The sequence below is a fragment of the Prionailurus viverrinus genome, chromosome B3, assembly GCF_022837055.1.
Source record: "Prionailurus viverrinus isolate Anna chromosome B3, UM_Priviv_1.0, whole genome shotgun sequence".
NCBI lineage: Eukaryota > Metazoa > Chordata > Mammalia > Carnivora > Felidae > Prionailurus > Prionailurus viverrinus.
In genome coordinates this window covers 8460302-8479409 of record NC_062566.1, presented here as the reverse complement: position 1 = coordinate 8479409, position 19108 = coordinate 8460302, and the positions used below count along the sequence as shown (strand labels likewise).

Genomic DNA, 19108 nt, shown 5'->3' with positions numbered 1-19108 from the left:
AATCACTCGAAAAGGCAACATTATTCTGACCTTGTTAGTACAAAATTTATGGATACCAGAGGACCCAACTTGGACACTTCGCAGATACTTATTACTACTGGAAAGAGAGCTGGGATGGAAAGAGTGTGCGTTTTCTGGTTCACGTTTTAGCCACCTCATTAAATTCAACACTGAGCATGTAGTATCACCCTGTATTCACACCTATTTTATTTTTCAGTTTGCATGAGCCAATGCTTGAGTGTACATCCTGAAAATCCTTAAGAATTATGCATATCGCAGGGGGGCCTGGGGGGCTCAGTCAGTTAAGCTTCCGACTTTGGCTCAGGTCATGATCTCACAGTCCGTGAGTTCGAGCCCCGTGTCGGGCTCTGCCGACAGCTCAGAACCTGGAGCCGGCTTCGGATTCTGTGTCTCCCTCTCTCTCTGCCCCTCCCCTACTCATGCTCTGTCTCTCTGTCTCTCAAAAATGAATAAATGTTTAAAAAAAACTAAAAAAAAAAAAAAGAATTATGTATATTGCATGGATAGCAATATTTCGGTATCTCTGTACACGGCATCCTTCCGAAATGGTGCATGAAAGAGATAAGCGGATAAAGTATCTCTGCATGCCTCCAGAATACAGTTGCTGAAAAGACGCTGCTTTAAAACTTTTGGATATAATATTTCCGCTATCGTTGTATCATTTGCTAAAAACCTGTGATAAGCAGGCCTTGGGGATTTATGGGAGGATAGTAAAATCCTTGTTATTTAGACATTTCAGGATAGAGTAACAATAACTTAATAATAGTTCAGGTGTGCCTAACTTACTATGCATCATTTCTACACACTTTTGAAAGTTGTTTCTGCTGTGTATTTCCAACCTAAAGAAAAAAAAAAAAAACACAACACAAAAACCCAAAAAACAAAACAAAACCTGCAGTTTTTAATAAAGCTAGTTTAAAATATTTTAATCTAAATGAAAACATTTGAAATAAATACTTTTACTGTTTAAATGTGAAAATGCCTTCAGTATGATCTAGTCTCACAAGCTAAAACTCAAGAAGTCTGGAACTTGTGTTTCTGACATGGCCTTCTGTCCCTCTAACACGCTGCCCAGCTCTTTAGCTGAAAACACAAAAAAAATTTCTGTTTTGATGAGCCTCTTAAAACCCATTTTCCAGTAGTACTCCTCAATTCCTGAGGCATTATTCAAAGCAGCCAGGATGATCTTACTTAAAATCACTTTGTAAATACATGACCCTCCTCGTGAATTTGGTAAGTTTGGTAATTTCTCCATGGGAAAGTCCAGGGGAAAGTTTTAAGTTTTATCATCAAATTTTCATACGCTTGACTGAAGTCATCAAAGAATATTAATAGTGGATTTTGTAGAAACGCCTCTAGAACAGGCCAACCTGGCACAAAGTCCGCGTTGACAATAAGATGTGTGGTTGGGTTTTGTACTCCCGAAGATAAAGAACTATTCAATTAATCAATACACCTCACAGTGAAGGATTTTGGAGGCCCTACAGTTAACGCTGAGAATAATATTCCCATTAAATAGGGATTCTTCTTTGCTTCATTTTCGTGTTGTTCTTCTAAAACATGCCTTTCGTGTGCAGCCATAAGATAAACGTATCGATTTACAAAGAAGACGGGATAAAAACAGAATGCAAATAAGGAGACCTAGAAAGCCCGAGTACAGAAAATAAATGAAGAGCAACGAAGCCATTGGATTTAAAAATGCTGAGTGGACTTGTAAGCGCATTGCAACTACTCAGGCAAAAATCACACACTGCCTTTATTATCCAGGGTAGTACAGAACACCATTCTGTGCCTGTCCGGGGCTTTGCGTTGCTTTATGAGACAGAAGCACTTTCTCACTCGATTCTCAGAGGTTCTGGAAAGGTGGGTGTAACATAGCCAACCTGATGGCTGGTTGAAAAAGAAAAAAAAAAAAGGCTATCTCTGTGAACTTCTATTAAAATTCATTTTTACATATGCAGGCATGCTAAACAAGTTTGCCTCCTTGTGGATTTCAACGTTCTCCGAAGAGTTTCTGAACGCTGAAAATCCAAAACACCATTTTCGGCTTTCAAAACAGCAAAGCCTAATCGACTTTCACCTTCTCGCTAATGCATTAACCTCTCGATCTGATGTCTTGTTTTATGAGACATGCCATTAAACTGTGGACAAAGATCTCTTTTCATGCATTTTTTTTTTCTTAATTCATAGACGTTGTTTCAACTCCAAAGCGGAGGTGGTGGGGAGCAGCGGGGTGGCGAGGCAGAGCACTCACATATCGCTGGGCAATCTGCTTTCTCTCGCCGGGGTCTGCTAAGGGGCACACGCACAGATCAGAGACGGAGACGCCAGCACAGGGAGTGAGCGTGATCAGCATCAGGAGGGCCCCCAGGCAGCTCTCCAGGGGCAGCTCCAAGCAGTTGGCTTGCTTCAGAGGCAGCGCTGCGATATCCACTTTGCACCTGGAAAAGTTGTAGGAACCAGAGAACGAAAAGGGATTACCTCCTGGCCGCTGCTGGCCCCCCAAAGCACCCGATTTTTATTTCATCATCCCCCAAACCCCACTCCCTCTCGGCATGCGTTTCTTGAGCGGTGAAGGTCACAGGGGCTCCCTGGCTCATAATTCTCACTCCCAGCCTAACACACCCTAAGATTAAGGGGGGCGGGGGGGGGGGGACACACTAATGAAACCAAAGAGAAGGCAACACAGAGGGGATGGCAGGTGAAAAAAAGAGGCAGATCTATGCCACATGAGGTCTGCCGGAAGACAATGAGCTCAAGAAGTAGGCAGAAAAAAGTTCCAAGGTCAAGCATTGCGGGGGAGGGCTCTAGACGGCTTCTCTGCCTCGCGTCTTTCGCCAGCAAAGAAAATAAATGGTCGCGGTTGAAAAAAAGGGAGAAAAGACCAAAGAAGTGAAAGTGGCAGAGGGCTCACTGGAGAAACTATTTGCTTCCCGAGAAGTGCCAACTGGTGAGTTTTTATTTAAAGCAACGTGTTAAGGTGTTTTCCTAATAGGCACGGTTCCACAGGGTTTCCCCAGGTGGACTGCTCTTGGACAAATGGAGCATGAAATGCTGTTGACTGATCCCATTTCGGCAACACTGCCAGGAAAAGGCTTCACCCATCTGCTATGAATTGCATGTTTTCCGTCTCTCAACAGCCAATGTTCTGGGGATGCTGGAAACCTCAAACACATTTATATACAGAAACAAACACCAAAAAGGAGGGCTGAGGTGCTAAGCCATTTATTTGCTTTAACACTGACAACTCTGGGTTTGGCTGGGCCACACCTGCTTTGTTTACGCACAGGTGGATGAAAAAGGTAGGGTCGAGTCGAGGGAGGAAGGGTACGCAGTGGTAGTTCCCACTTCTAATACGTGTGTGTGCGCCCGCGTGTGTTAATTCTCATTTTCCCTCCATAGTTATTGAGTGAGATGAATATTCAAGACTGTATAAAGGAATCCCTGCCTCTCACAACGTGGCACAACGATAAATCGATTGATTCTTAGCCTAAATCTTGAATGGACTTTGCATGTTTGCAGATGGTTCGAAATAGGTAAACTTACCCAACACATAAAGCAATGACAATTTTGAGCCACATGACATATAATGAGCGCCGGTTAAATAAATTGGAAACCTTGCAATCTCTTCCCAAGTAAAGAGAAAAATATCAGTAATATTAAAATTCTATACCAGGTCTCACTACAGAATAAAATATATATGTTAATACTGATACGTACCTAAAATTAAATAGGTGTGGGTAATTTATTTCCTAATTTCCAAACGCGATTCCAGTTTTGAGAAGGGATGGCAATTAGAGCTTTTGCGTGTAATAAATTCACGTGTATCTCCCAGAGACACATTAGAGAAAAATGTCTTTTTAAATAATCCTCTCTGCTCTGAATCAAAACTTTTTTGTGTGTGGCAATAAAGAACCTTTTAAAGTTTGCTGCCGTGAAAATGGGGGTTACTAAATATTTGTCTTTCATAAGCAAGTATGTAAATGGAGAATTAATTTGGCTTGGAAGGAAAGAAATGTCAAGTGCTTTATAACGAAGCCTTTTCTACAAAACTACCCACAAATTTTTACCCAATGTAGCAGTTGCACATCTGCTTAGGAGTACTTTGCAAAGCATTATTTCACTTTTTTTTTTTTTTTTTTTTTTTTGCATTTCCATTGAATAAAGCTCTTTCTTGTGGAAAGAGAAATGACCCAAATTTGGAAGAGTTTTTTCTGGTGGTCGCTTTCATTAGTCCAAATTAGCAATAACCTATTTATGGAACATTCATCTTAATATCATTACTGATGACAATTTATTTTCATCCTTTGAATTTTACCTTCCTGTTAATAGCGGTGGCTTTGTTTTTTGAACAACCAGAAGTTACTTGGAGACAAGAGGCAAATTAGGGGCCAAAAATGATGCATCATTAGGCAACGAGAAAATTTCTCTTCGATAATTCCAAACCGAACCTTACGTTAATTCTAAAAAGTCATCTACAAAGACTGTGAGCAGCGTTAGCATGTTTATAATAACTCTGCAAACTCTCACACTGCCTGTTGCAAGGCACAACTCATTGGAATAGAGCAGTTTATTAAACAAATGTTGAATCACGTATCAGGCAAAATGCAAAGTAGACACTGGGTTTCTTCTTAGAAATTACACATCTCCACAAACTTTTTAGGCATTTCTGTCCCCTGTGAAACTTCTGCACCTACCCCATTTCGAAACATTCTTTGGATGGTGAAGAAAGAACACATACATGAAGACAGCCCCGCCTATTTTATTTTTTTTTAACGTTTTTTTAATTTATTTTTGAGACAGAGAGAGACAGACCATGAATGGAGGAGGGGCAGAGAGAGAGGGAGACACAGAATCGGAAGCAGGCTCCAGGCTCCGAGCCATCATCCCAGAGCCCGACGTGGGGCTCGAACTCACGGACCGCGAGATCGTGACCTGGCTGAAGTCGGACGCTTAACCGACTGCGCCACCCAGGCACCCCAAGCCCCGCCTATTTTAGATAAAAGGGTCCTACAGTCTACATGCCCCGTTAGCTAATGAGTGGGGTTAGCCAAATACTTACTTTTATTTCCATAGTGATTTAAAAGAACAAATTAAATTGATAGATCACCATCATGTCAATCATAATTAAACACTAATCCTTCTGCACCGGGGTTATGACCCAGCCTCTTAGGGTCCCTGCCCCATTATGCAAATTGATATCTTAAGAATTAAGAATGAATTTACATCTACCCTCTCTCTAGTGTGAACAACTAGCTCCCATATAAAGATGACGTTTGGGGCCGGGGTGAGGGGGAGGGAGAGGCGTCTGGGTGGCTCAGTTGGATAGGCATCCGACTTTAGCCTAGGTCATGATCTTGTGGTTCGTGGGTTCGAGGCCCGCGTCGGGCTCTGTGCTGACAGCTCAGAGGCTGCTTCGGATTCCGTGTCTCCCTCTATCTCTGTCCCTCCCCTGCTCATATTCTGCCTCTCTCAAAAATAAATAAACATTTTTTAAAAATTACAAAAAATAAAAAAAAACATGACTTTTTAAATTTTTTAAAGTAGGTTCCACACCCAACATGGGGCCTGAAATCAAACCCTGAGATCAAGGGTCATGTGCTCTACCCACTGAGCTAGCCAGGCACCCCATCTAAAGAGGACTTTCTATAAACTTTCTGCAACTGAATTGCCCTCTTCTCTCTTCTACCCACCTGGCTTTCACATTTATTTCCACATTCTGGAAGAAAGGAGGAAAGCTGGGGGTAAGAAGAAATGAATTCCATACAAGAACTTGTCCTCTGTTTTACTCTATTCCAACCTTAGCCCACATTGTTCCAGCTGATCCTCATGTCTGAAGGAGAATCAGAAGCTCTGGAGATTAGCCAGAGGCTGGAAGAATTATTTATATTAACGCCAAGCCAGGAAGGAGTTACTGTATTATCAGCAAAAGCAGGATAAAAAAAAAAATTATAAAGGAGACTTGTCTTATGCAAACTGGTGCAGCCACTGTGGAAAACTATGGATGTTCCTCAGAAAGTTACAAAGAGAGCTACCTTATGGTCCAGCAATGGGACTACTGTAGATTTTTCCAAAGAATACAAGAAAACTAATGCAAAGGGATACCTGCAAGCCTATGTTTGTAGCAGCATTATTTATAATAAGCCAAGATATGGAAGCAATGCAAGTGTCCATCAACTGATGAATAAAGATGATGTGAAATATGTATGTTATATATATATATGTGTGTGTGTGTGTATTATATGTTACGTATATATGTTATATATATGTAACACATATATGTTATATATGTGATATATGATATATATGATATATGTTATGTATATATTATGTATGTTATATATGTGTGATATATGTTATATATGTGATATATATGTTATATATAATATATGTGTTATACATGTGTTATATATGTGATATATATGTTATATATATATTTATGTTTATATATACACACACACATATATATCAGCCATAAAGAGGAATGAAATCTTGCCATTTGCAATGACATGGATGGATGTATCATGCTAAGTGAAATAAGTCAAATACCATATGGTTTCACTCATATGTGGACCTTAAGAAACACAAAATAAACTAGCAAAGGAAAAGAGAGACAAATCAATATATACCCTTAATAATACAGGATAAACTGATGGTTACCAGAGGAGAGGTGGGGTGGGGGGGGGAATCGGTGAATGAGGTGATGGGGATTGAGGAGGGACCTTATCCCGATGAACACTGGGTGATGTACAGAAGTGCTGAATTACTGTAGTGGACACGTGAAACTACCATAGCACTCGATGTTAACTCCCTGGAATTCAAACAAAGACTTCAAAAAAAAATAAGTACAAAATAAAAAGGATTTGTCTTTCCGAATTGCAGATATTATCACAATACTCTCTGAGCCTCCTGAAGAAAGGGAAGTTACTGTGTGAACAAAATATCTTTTTTTTTTTTTTTTTTGTAGGATTGGGTGAACACTTTTTTTTTTTTTTTAGGTTCAAGTGAAGATAAGTACTCTGAAATCTAAAATCATTAAGACAGAAAAAAATCTGACATACTTTCATCGAAGACATTTTTAACATAAAAAACCTTGAAAGGAGCATTTAGGTCGTGTCTTCTATTTTCTAAAGGGTTTCCGATTTTGCCCTGAGAAAATACCATAATGTTTAGTTGGTCTCTTAATTCTCTCTTGGTGCTACTGAAGCTTTCCAGAATCTGGTGTTCTGTCCCCAGGCTTTCTTTATCTGTGTAACTCCCTGTTACCAGGAGCCTCCAGGAATGCTAGGGAATAAATTCAGCCCAGCTTTCTGGGCAAATTAAAATACCATCCACTCCTCCCTTCTTTCTCATTCTTATAAACACTGCAGACTCACTGTCTAATTCCAGAATTTTACAAGGACTGTTATGTATTGGTTTCCCTTCCATTTTGTAGCCTCTAAATTTCTTCCCCAACTACACAAATGGCAACATTTTCAGAGCATTTATGAAAGCCTAGCTTCCTAGGATATACGCAAATTTTCTTTGAAAAATAAACTCAGTTTGCAGATAGATGGTCTAAAATGGCTCTCGTAGAATGAATTGGCTCAATTGTCACACCAACTAATAGGTAATAAATAATAGGCACCTAAACTATTTTTTTCTATAAAGGGCCAAAAAGTAAATATTTGAAGTCTACGGGCCATGTGGTCTTTGCTGAACCTACTCAACTCCCCTTGCAGCGTGAAAGCAGTAATAGACAATGTAAACAAACGAACAAGGCTGGTAGTTGATAAAACTTTATTCGAAAACAGGTAGCCATCTGGATTTGGCCCATGGGCCCTAGTTTGCTGACCAGTGATCTACAGAAATGTTAATAATTTGGCCTATGGTGAATTACACCAATGTTAGTATTTTAAAATTTTACCAGGTTGGTTGCTGACGATCCAGACACGCTGACAAAGTCATCAGGGAAACTGACCTAAAAATAATTTGTAAAGCCTTGCGTTTAACTCACCACAGCCCAAGAAACTGTGGCCAAACATATCCAATGACACACTTGTTAATAAATCTGACCCAGCAATAAAGCTTATAAAATTGCTGTCTGTTGGGAACGATGTGGAAAACACATACTCAGAGCATCTACGTGATTAATGAGCACTGGCAAATTTCTGTCCCTGTGGCGTCATGTGTGACCTCACACACAAGAGCAGTGCCTGTGTTAGGACAGTGTTCTTCCTCCAATCTCCTGGTCAGGCCAACCCGCCATCTTTAGAGGCTTCCAGCTTAGCCCTCTGTCCTTCCAGGGAGCTGCTCCCTCCCTCCCCCAAGTCACTGCCTGCTCACATGCAGCCGCCCCAGAACTTTATAGACTCTGAGGACAGCACTATATCCGTCACTGTATCATCTTCCACTGAATCCTCAGCACTTTGTAGGCCATCTGGTACATGACGGGCTCTCTGTTGAATAGAGCGAACGAACAAACAAACGAAGGCCAGTGGCACAAGGAAACTCAAAGTCAAAAAACCCAAATGACCAAGGCAGTGGTTTTTTTTGTTGTTGCTGTTGTAATGAAATCCTGTGCATTGTTTAATTCCTCCTCTACATGAGAAAGGGACGGCAATCAATATATTTCCTAGGTGCTTCTCAGATTGAAAAGTCTATGTTTCTCCTCACCTGAAGAAAATGACGACTCAATTACTATTTTTTTCCTTCTGCAACAGGCCTGTGTAGTAAAGCTTTCCTCTAGCCCACAGGCGTATAATGTGCTGATTTAGCACTGTTTCTGACCTCCTGTTCCTGTCTTTCTCCATTAATCCCACAGCATTTTAATGTTTTAATTCAACACATCATTTTGCCATATCAGTCAGTCGAACCTGCTCAAGTTTCACTTGCCATGATAGCTTTTAACCTCTTATTCATTACCACAATTCCTTGTTTTATATTACAGACTGGTCAGCTTTTAACTTAAATGCAAGGGGCAGAAAAGAGTGCTGTAGTTTTAAAAGCTGTAAATCTCAGAGGCTAAGGAAGGGGGTGAACAGGAAGAAAATGGTGAACGTGTCAAGCCTGACTGTAAAAGCAGATCAATGACACGTGGTGCAATTTGTCCGGAGAAATATTCCAGCCCCGGTTCTCTATGGCATCAGCGTCACTAATAAACCAGTACAATGTTAGCACCACTTTTCCAAGGCACCATGCGGGGCCGAGGGCTGCCTCTGAGGCAGCCCCGTTGAAATGGACTTGCACATTCTCCTTCTTAACTTTTCAAAACCCAGTGAAGCCTAGAATATTCTATAATAATGAGTGAATGTCTAAAACCGCCTTGAACTGTAAAATACACTTTCAGAAAACAAAAGGATTATTTTGAAATGGCCCCGGTTTGCAATGGGATAACCTATATCTATACTCTTGCCATCTTGGTTACAAGTTGGAGCAGGTTCAACTTAGAAATAAAGTTCAACTTTATTTCTTACTCCCCTGAAAAGTTCGCTGTCTCTGGACCATTGATGGCCTTTAAAATCAGAGACTGTTGTTTTGTGTCGTGTCGTGTTGCTTTTTTTGGTGTTTTTGTTTGCTTTTTTTTCCCATTTTGTTTTGTTTTATTTGTGCTCTTGGACAAACAGTGGAGTTAGTAGGTACGATGGTCCAGAGGGCATTGGATCTGTTCAAACACCTTTATCTCACCAGCCTTGAACCTCCCCTTGGGTTAACTTGTGGCTCAGTTAGACTGAGAAGACTCTGAGAAGAGTCTCAGAAGACTGCAGAGGGAGCCTCGTACAAGAGGATTTCAGAAAGCTCCAGGTGACTTAGGAGATCCTGGCGGTGGCTGGCCATCAGGCAGGCCCATGTCTGAACCACGATCAAGCTAGCAACCCACCAAGGCCAAGGCCAATGCCATGGCTCAATCCTTCGGTCAACAGATGTCCTTTACATCAAGTCCTTGAAGATAGCCCCTATTCCCTGCAGACTTCTACAAAGTTTCAAAAACTGTCTATACTGTTTTTGAGATATATATATATATCTCATATATATATATATGTATACATATATATATATATACGATATATATATTCATATATACATGACTTTTACTATCCATATTTCTTTTTCTTAAATTGCATAAGTTCAGTTGCGAACGTTGCGGGGAACGTTTGAGGAAAATCTCAAAATTAATCTCGAAAAGAATTTCCGCAGAGAGGCCACGTGGGGCTTTCGAGTACTAGCATCAAGGTGTGATCCAAAAACAAATTACGCGAGAGGTCTTAACAGACGTTCATGACTCATTCACACTGTCAGAGAGCTTCTTCATGCAAAAAGGTATTTCCCCAGCCCTGGGAGATGAAACAACTGAGCCTTCCAATGACAACAACGACAACAAAATGAAACGAGAAGGAAAGAAGCGTGAAATTGAAAGGAAGGAGGACCCGGATGTAACAGGTCTGGGGTGTGCCCATGCCGGCTCCGCCTCCTGTTTAACTCTGAGGAGCAGGAGATATCTTAGGGGAGGTCTGTCACCCCACCTGGAAGTTGGCTTCAGGGTAATGCTGCGTAGTCAGCTCCCAAGAGATACCTTTGCTATCGTTTGTACCTCAGCAGAGGGAAAAGGGAAAGGATACCAAAAGAAGCCTTTAAAAGCCATGAAGAGGAAGGACGTCATGACCCCCAGGCCAGGTACATGGCTAAGTTGCAAACAGGAAATCGCTAAAATAAATGGATGCTCAAATGACAAAACATAGACTAAATTGGACATTCTACATGGTTTTTCGTGGCCACGAAGAAACTCAACACTCATTTGGCAAAGCACTTCCTGTTGTGTGAAGGAAAGGTGGCAGCACAGCGATGTGTGAGGCGAGAGGGCATTAGTCCTGGCACCTCCTAAAATAACACGTTTGCCATTCATCCCTGGAAACCCAAATTCCCGCCACTCAGGTGGCGCTTTGGGACAAGGGATCCTCTGTATCCCGGCACTGACGTAACCAATCCTTGCTCCCTGGGCCAGCACGAAGTTTCTGGGGCTCCTAACCGTGAGCGTTGGGAGGGCACTGGCAATGTCACAGCGGTGACAAGTGTCAGAAGTAGTGGGGAGCGTCAGAAGTGCCTCAGTTACCCTGTGTGGGTGCAGGAGGGAGAGACAAGAGCAGGCTAAAGTCATCTGACGGGTTATATCTGCAAAATGACCAGGGGGAGACCTCCTGCGGGAGCCGGAGGGTGACAGGACCTAGTCTGCTATCCAAAAGCACCAACCGAAACCACGAGGTTGGCAATAAAGCAATGGCGGCCAGCTGTGGGCTCAGCAGAGTGTTGGGGACAAGAGGGCCAAGTGAAGCCCTGCAACCCGGGCTGTGCCCCAGATAGGCTGGAAGAGCTGAGGTCTCAACTGGTGACATGCTGTTCCCCTGGGGGGGGGGGGGGTGTCTGGATACGTGGGATGGAATGTGGATGTGCCGTGTGTATATCTCCCACACAACCACTGGGGAGAGAGACGAGTATCCGGAATCAGGTGGGTGAGAGCCAGATTTCCTAAACCTCCTGCAACATGCCGGACAGTCCCCCGGGACACGGTACCTCCACTGAGAAAACACCAGAGGAATGTTCCGTGGGTACCAAACTCGCCACCCGTCTACCTCAGGAGAGCTGCTGAGGAGGGACGGGGCGACGGCAGGAAGAGCCAACGCTCTGTGTGCCAGTCACTGTGCTCAGTATTTTACGCAGAAAAAGCAGCGTACAAGGGACTGGGTTCGCTGGGTCTCGTCCCATCTCCGCCTCTAAGTTCCCTGCTGACAGAAAAACACGCACTTCTCTGGGCCTCCGCCTTTCCTCGTCGGTGAAAATCAGGGGTCCCATTAGAGGAGCTGTCCTCAATGTTTAGATCTCAGCAAGAGGACTTTCCCTCAGTCTGAACCCCAGTGCAGACGACAGGCAAGGGCTGAGCTGCTCTGGCTTCACGACAGAGGTTTTAGCAGACTCTCCGTTCTCCAAGGGCCGAGCCCCAGGCACCTCTCTGAACCCAAGGTTCCGGAGTCCTTGGTTTGGAAAAGATGACCAACAGCTGTTGAGAGCCCTCTGCATGCTTACATTCGAGATTTAAGGTCTGTGTACACATTGTACCGGGGTGAAGAATCGGGATGAAAAATTGGATACGGGATGAACACAAGGCAGGGATTTGGTGGAAAGAAATCGGTCTTGGAAAACACAGACTCCTAGCCCTGGCACCTGCTGCTCTGAAGTCCACGACCAAGTCATTTGTAAACCTCTTGCATTCTGTCCCCTCATCTCCGAAAGGAGAATAATGCTGCCAACCTGCAGGGCTATTTGAAAGATCAGAGATGACGTATGCTTCCACCGCGATGTCCACCGTACTTACCACGGGCCAGCCACAGTGCAGGCACAGTCTCATTTCATGGCATTACTATAAGCCAGAAGAAAGCCGTAACAGTCATAGCATCGCTGGTTACGGGAGGGTGAGAGCCCCAATGGAGTTGGGACGGTGCAAAGTAAAGAGACGTAGAATACAGAAAGTCGGCTCAACAGATTTCATGACGGTTTGCCACACAGCTCATGAAGGACACTGAAAGATCTCCTATCATTTGAGACACCGCGGCTGATATTCTTACTAAATTGTAGGGTATTTTACTAAGTATCGAAACCAAAATTAGAGGGCACACTGGAAATTTACACAGTTGGTTACTGAACAGTGCAGGGGTCACGTGCGCTGATGACCCCGCACAGTCAAAAATAGCTTTTCACTTCCCCCCAAACTCAACTACTAAATCGGCCCCCTGTTGCCCAGCAGCCTTACCGACAGTACAAACAATTAACACATAACTTTGTATATTATCGGTGTCAGACACGGTATTCCCACAATAAAGTTAGCTAGAGAAAAGGAAAACGTTCTTGTAAAAAATCCTAAGGAAGAGAAAAGATGCTTAGTATACTGTATTTATTGGAAAAAAAAAAATGCATGTAAGTGGACCCACGCAGTTCAATGCATGCTGTTCGAGGGCCATATGCATAACCATTTCGCAGATTGTCCGAAATGGCCCGGTGTCTTTTTTTTTTCTTTTTTTAGAGAATTTCCAACACATAACGATTTTCCTCTGTTTTAATCAATACTAAATGGCATTTACCAGTTAAAACAAAAACAAACACAAAACCTTTTCCCCAGGTTAGGGTCCAGCTGACTTATGACTCCCAGGGTGGGGCTATGAGGTTTTGACTCTAAGCCCACACAGATCAAGACACTGTCTCTGAGCAGCTCCATGCAGACGCGAGCTGCCCACGCGTCTCCCACGAGTTAGAAAGCAGAGCAGACTCACGTGCCCAGACGTTCCTCGTGCTTTCTGCTGTCCTTTCCCCACACTTCAATGTCCAAAATGCCCATCCTGTCAGAGAAGTAGTGAAAGTCAAACTGTTCCCGCCACTGCGGATTTGCACTCTTACACAGTGTCTAGAAAACATGCGGTTATGATATTTACTTTCTCAAAATGCCATTCGTCGCTAAAGCAGCTACATACACATACATGTCATTGCTAAACGGCAGGAAGTCATGGCGATGGGCCTCCCCCCCCCCCCCCCCCCCGAGAAAGCTAAACTTTCTGTTTGGGAACGAAAGGGACTTTGAGGGTTCTGGAATTGGCAAAACATCGCTACCCTCTTAGCTCACCCCCCCCAGATTCAACAATTTCTCCAGCAAGTTAAAAAAGAGTAACCCCACAAGGAATTACCCCACCAGGAACCATAAATTATATAGGCATTATATACACGGAAAACACATCTCAGTAGACATTTACAGTTGCTCCCTCTCACAAAAGAGACTACGGATTGGTGAACCGGATGCAAGTAACATTTTTATCAGCGCATCCACTCAGTGCTGGCCTAAGGAGTATATAAGTTAGCAGTTTGTGGTGTTAATTAACATCTGTCCGATGCATTGCGTGAGAAACCCGTAACTTGCACATTTCAGTCCGAGTTTCCTGAATCCGGTCACTCGAGTGTGAAAGACTAAGAAGCCTCACGGCTGCCACACCGCGAGATGAAGCAGGGTGGTGTCAAAATTCCACAAGTGTTTCTGTGTTCTCCGATCGTGTGTGTTTGATCAGTTAGCAGCATTTTTGCTTTTGTTTCATTTACGTCGAGATTCGATCCGTGACTAAAAATCAGCAGGAATGCCGGGCACTGACTTATCAGGCTCTAGAGTCAACTATGAAATCCTAGAAATCCTAGCGCCAAACTATTACCGCCAGGGGAATCAGGGATAACTCGGATGTCGGCTGTAGCCCGCATCACGTATTATCATTTCAGCTGTTTTTTACATTGAGCTTAATATATCAGCTCACAGAATTTAGAAACCACGGAAGAAAAGAAACTCAACCACACAAATTAAATGTGATATTCCTCAAGGGGGCAGGTAGCAAATGGTGGGCTAATTCTGCACTTCACCTTACCCCGGGGGGGCTGAGCGTACTTAGCGATGAATAATTTTTCTTATAAATCCTTAGCCTGACCCTGGCTGGCTACAGGGACCTTCGTGGAGAGATGCGTTCACTCTGGCTACGTTCACTGTAAGGTACAGCCTGAAACTAGCTGGTTAAAATAAATGTCTGCATATTTCGGCTGTTAACCCGCCCCTGATTTTTCATATTTTTCAAAAATGATTCTCCAGTGTGAGCTTTAATTCTTTACTCCTTGTGGTGGGGTAAATGATGTTTAATGTTTGATTTTGCATTTAAAAGTATACAGCAGAGACCAACTTCTGCTCCCTAAATCATTTTCCAATTGCACATATCTTCATCTGTTACGGACTCTACGCTGGAAAGCCCGAATTGCAAATATCCTCGGGTCTATTTTCAAAATCTTCTACCAATGTTTTGTTTGGTTTGCATTTTTTTTTCCATGTAGCTTTTGGCAAGTGACTTAACTTTCAAGTACCCTCGTTCCCCCAATCCATAAAACTTAGGAAATATTCCTGTCTGACAGTTATGTAAAACGAATTAATTACCATGGTGTGGAGACTATGGTTTTTGAAATAAAAACCACGCCAAATTACTAAGATTAAAAATTAAGTGGAATTTGTTTCGGGAGAAGAAGATGATTGATTTTTAAAGGCGGCTACAAACGCCATTACTTTCGTTCAAAAAAAAAAAATCACTAATACTTTAAAAACAAAATCACAAAAAAACCCACAACAAATGTCTGTCTATTTTGGGTGTTAATACCTACAAGTAAGAGAAAGCAAAAAGTAGATGGTTTTGAGAACGTTTTACTTTTCTCAAATGTTTTCATATAAATATATTACACTATTATTTTTTCAGGATTTTGAAAATATTTGGTCATCCCGTTCCTGCAATCTATGAAACAACAGCTTGCTTATTTTCAAAACAAAAATAAATCAATGCATCCAAATCTATTATTTCATAAGCTTTCTCTAGCTCCAGTTAACTACATTAAAATAAATTATGCTAAGCAACCAAACAGGTATACCAATTGGCTTCAGTTATAGATTATTCTGTGGCCTGGGATGCTCCTAACACTGTTACGAGGGCGAAAAATACAATTCTCGTCTTCTCGTGAAATTTTGAGTGGGAAACATTTTTTTTTTCAGTGCTTTTATTACAAAAGGTATGGTTCTTCTTAAGGAATTGACAGAACTTACCTTACTTTTATACCTCTGGTCTCCCAGTTTTAACTGGACAAACATATCTGTCATGCTTCCTCCTGATACATTCTTCCCTTCCAACAAGGTTATGCTTATAATCCCATTCCAGAGTTGGTTCTTTTTCAAGGACTCTGAGAGTCGCAAGTTGCGTATCAAAGAGGACTAAAGCAAAGAAAGAAAAGGACAGATCAACGTGCTGATAATTCCTGAGTGTGACTTTGGTGATCACAGAAATTCCAGCTCTCAGTATGGGGATCAGGAATAGCACTCCCTAGCTGCTGAAAGTGTTACCCGTCTTCAGGATTTGGCCAACCTGCAGGCACAGTTATGTGGTTTCCTTCTCCAGCCCTGGACTTCTAAAGTATAGTGAAGGATGATTAGGAACAACGCTTGGATTTGGCTCTGGCCTATCCTCCCACCCAGATGCGCTCCGGGGTAGGAATCCTTCAGCTATTTTAATAGAAGGAAGGGAAGAAAGGCATTCTGGGAACAGAGAGACAGGAGCGAGGCATTGCTCTGCAGGCAAACAAAATACCTCTGGGCATTTAGCAATAATGGTTTTGAATTTATCCTTCACACTCAAATCTGTCCACACTTCCCTTTATTCCTTGGGCTGCTCCTAAAATGCCCAACACCACAGTGAGATTCACAACTCCAGATACAACCTGGAAGCAACCAGCCAGGCAAATGCGATTTGCAGATCTGCAGGGAGGGGAAGGATGTATAACGTCCTTAGCACGGCGCCTGGGATCCAGTAGAGATTGGGTAACTCTTTACTTGTTTGTTTGTTTTTTTTCCCTTTTCTAAATTATATTACTCATGCACACTCACACACACCTTAAACAGAATGTAGAGGAGAGCAAACATCCCCGATTATTAAATTATAAAGAGGACACGCACACTTTATTTTTAATTTCCACTATGGAAATTTCCAAACACGCACGAAGGCAGAGAGCATGGCATATAAATCTCCACGTGCTGATCCATCTGATTCCACCTTTTGCCCATCTGACTTCATCTAGCCCTTCACTCTTTTTCTCGGGCTGAAAGAGTGAAAGCAAAACCCATATGTGTTTTTACAGAAGCACCCTGCCGTGACCACATTCAACACAAATAACCCTAATTCCCTTAATATCGTTAGACACCCAGCACAGAGTCACATTTCCCTGAAGGTCTCCACCGTGTCTTTTTTTTATGGTTAGTTTGTCTGAATGAGGATCCCCACCCGATCCGCACGCTGCACTGAGTTGGTGGAGTTGATCTACGTTCGCCGCTCGATACGTGAAATGGTACGAGCAGAGGCGGGCGTATTTGAAGGAGAAATAAATGGACTGGAGAATGTAAATGGCATAAAGTACCATAGTAAAGCCATGAATTTCTAACACTATATATTCGTTCCTGTCATCTACTCAATATATCTTCGAGATCATTCAGACACCAATTCGCTCGGACACCAGTTAGTCACAATTTATCACAACAAATGGTATGTCAGTATCGTATTAATTATATACCAGCTTACCTCATCCAACACATGTTACTCCACCACTCTTAATAAATGGAGCGGCAACAAGCCACCAAGCATTTGATCATTTTATGACGACCTTAAGCAAAGCACATTCAAGGAAGTCCACACTCTCAAACTTCACATCTGCGCTGCTCTTCTCTTAAAATGCACACACACACACACACACACACACACGCACGCACGCACGAGTTTTGGAGGTGCTGAGACAGAGCAGGGAGGGGGCAAGGGAAAATAATTCATTTTAAAAAGAAAAAAAAAATCCCTCTCCTCTGGAGAACATGAACGATTCTTTCTGAACTTCTCTTTCCAGTTTGGTTGTGGAGAGAATATATTCAATAAAAAAAGCTTTATGAAAGTATTAAAGTCAAGCGATTTCATGTTAATTAAACACAACACACGCCGACACAGTACCCCAACAGACACATATGCAAACATATATGCGTATGTGTTTATAAATTTATATTTGAGCATATAGATGTGGATACACTGAGTACATTTTATAGCTTCTTAAGCACACGGGCTGAAAACTTCTACCTTTAAAAAGAAAATGAGATTTTGATTCATATATCCGGCTACAATTCCCCCCCTTTTTTTTTCTTTTTTCTTCTTTAAGTTTGACTTGCCAACCAACAAGCTAAAGCATGACCTGTCCCATGGCCATGCTTCAAAGTTCCGACAGATATATTCCTCCCTAAACACTGCAACTATTTCAAAATCCTTTTTATAAAGAAGGGAGTAATGTCCACACGGGATCAAAGGGCATCCTCCAGTCTGGCAATTGCCTAAGAAAAATGGCAGGGCTTCCATGAAATATGCCCTAAAATAATTTTGTGGCTTGGTATGTCCTAATTCCAAATTGGATGTTTATCTTGGAAAGGCTTCTATCTAACTTGTCCATAAAACAGCCCCACTTAGCTCTATGAGCTCTGTGAAAATGGAATCCAAAGCTGGTTATTAAGGGGGCCGAGAGATAGGTTCCATATGGCGGAACAGCATGGGAGGGCAAGGCTAAGGCCTACATCAGGCGCGGCCTGGCTGGATCTCCTGATCTATCCACGACACTCGTAGCATTACAGCAGAACATCTGGATTATTGCTTGTAATGTCCCTGGGAAATATCCACTTTCCATCAAAGCCTTTATCTATCTCAGTTGGACTTTGAACATTTTAGTATTTAGCGCAGGCATGTTTGACGTGACGGACTTGCTCTTTGCTGTCCAAGATTTTTTTTTTTTCCTCCTCACTAAAGGCAGGGTAGGAGACGTGAGCTATTTATTGCGGAGTTCACAGATAGAAAAGAACACAAGGCCTTTATTCTACGTATTTCGCCCTCAATCTTTTCTGCAAAACCTGCTTTCAGGTGATGTCCAAATAAAGTTGCACATCTATGAACAACATATTCTGGAGTGTGTGTGTGTGTGTGTGTGTGTGTGTGTGTGTGTGCTTTAAAGAAGTCTCGTAATTACTTTAACATGTGTCTTCAGCCTTGGGGCAAGTGATGAGGCCTCAGACCAGGGCTGATGGGGGAGAGGCGGGTACTGTCCGGGCCACCCTGCGTACTCTCTGATGCAGGGCCGGGCTCCCCAAATCTGCTGTGCTCTTGGAACAATCCCTTTCTCCCCCCAATAAATCCACTCCTCTGCACTCACCCTGTTAGCTCCATAGCTCAGGTTTTCACGTCTGTGCCTGAGCCCATAAGTGAAATTTGTCATCTTAATGCAGCCTGGAATGTGAAGGGAGACAAGGAAATGACCCATCAAAGGAGAAGCCCACCCCACCTGAGCTGAAACAAACACCAGGAGATAGAGCAAAGTTTCTGGGTCCTGACCCTAATTTCTCAGCCGACATAAAGGATAAAATATAGTACATCAGGGTTTTGCTATTTTTCTCCTTCCTCCCAAAGGGATCAGAACCTTTTACTATTTC

At 42.5% G+C, this 19108-nt stretch overlaps 1 protein-coding gene across 8 annotated transcripts in view; it reads right to left on the bottom strand.

Annotated features, from left to right (window-relative positions):
- Positions 1–19108, bottom strand: part of MCTP2 (multiple C2 and transmembrane domain containing 2) — a 239124-nt gene that overhangs the window by 111366 nt on the left and 108650 nt on the right. For 4 of the 8 annotated variants that reach the window (XM_047862403.1, XM_047862406.1, XM_047862404.1 and 1 more), the window contains 3 exons: positions 15656–15820; positions 13320–13450; positions 2276–2462 (listed from right to left, as the gene is read on the bottom strand). In XM_047862403.1, coding sequence (XP_047718359.1) covers positions 2276–2462; positions 13320–13450; positions 15656–15820 — 483 coding nt within the window. Of the gene's footprint in view, positions 1–2275; positions 2463–13319; positions 13451–15655; positions 15821–15949; positions 17035–17177; positions 17212–19108 lie in introns of those variants that run through there. The other 4 variants (XM_047862409.1, XM_047862407.1, XM_047862408.1 and 1 more) reach the window with 4 other exon arrangements.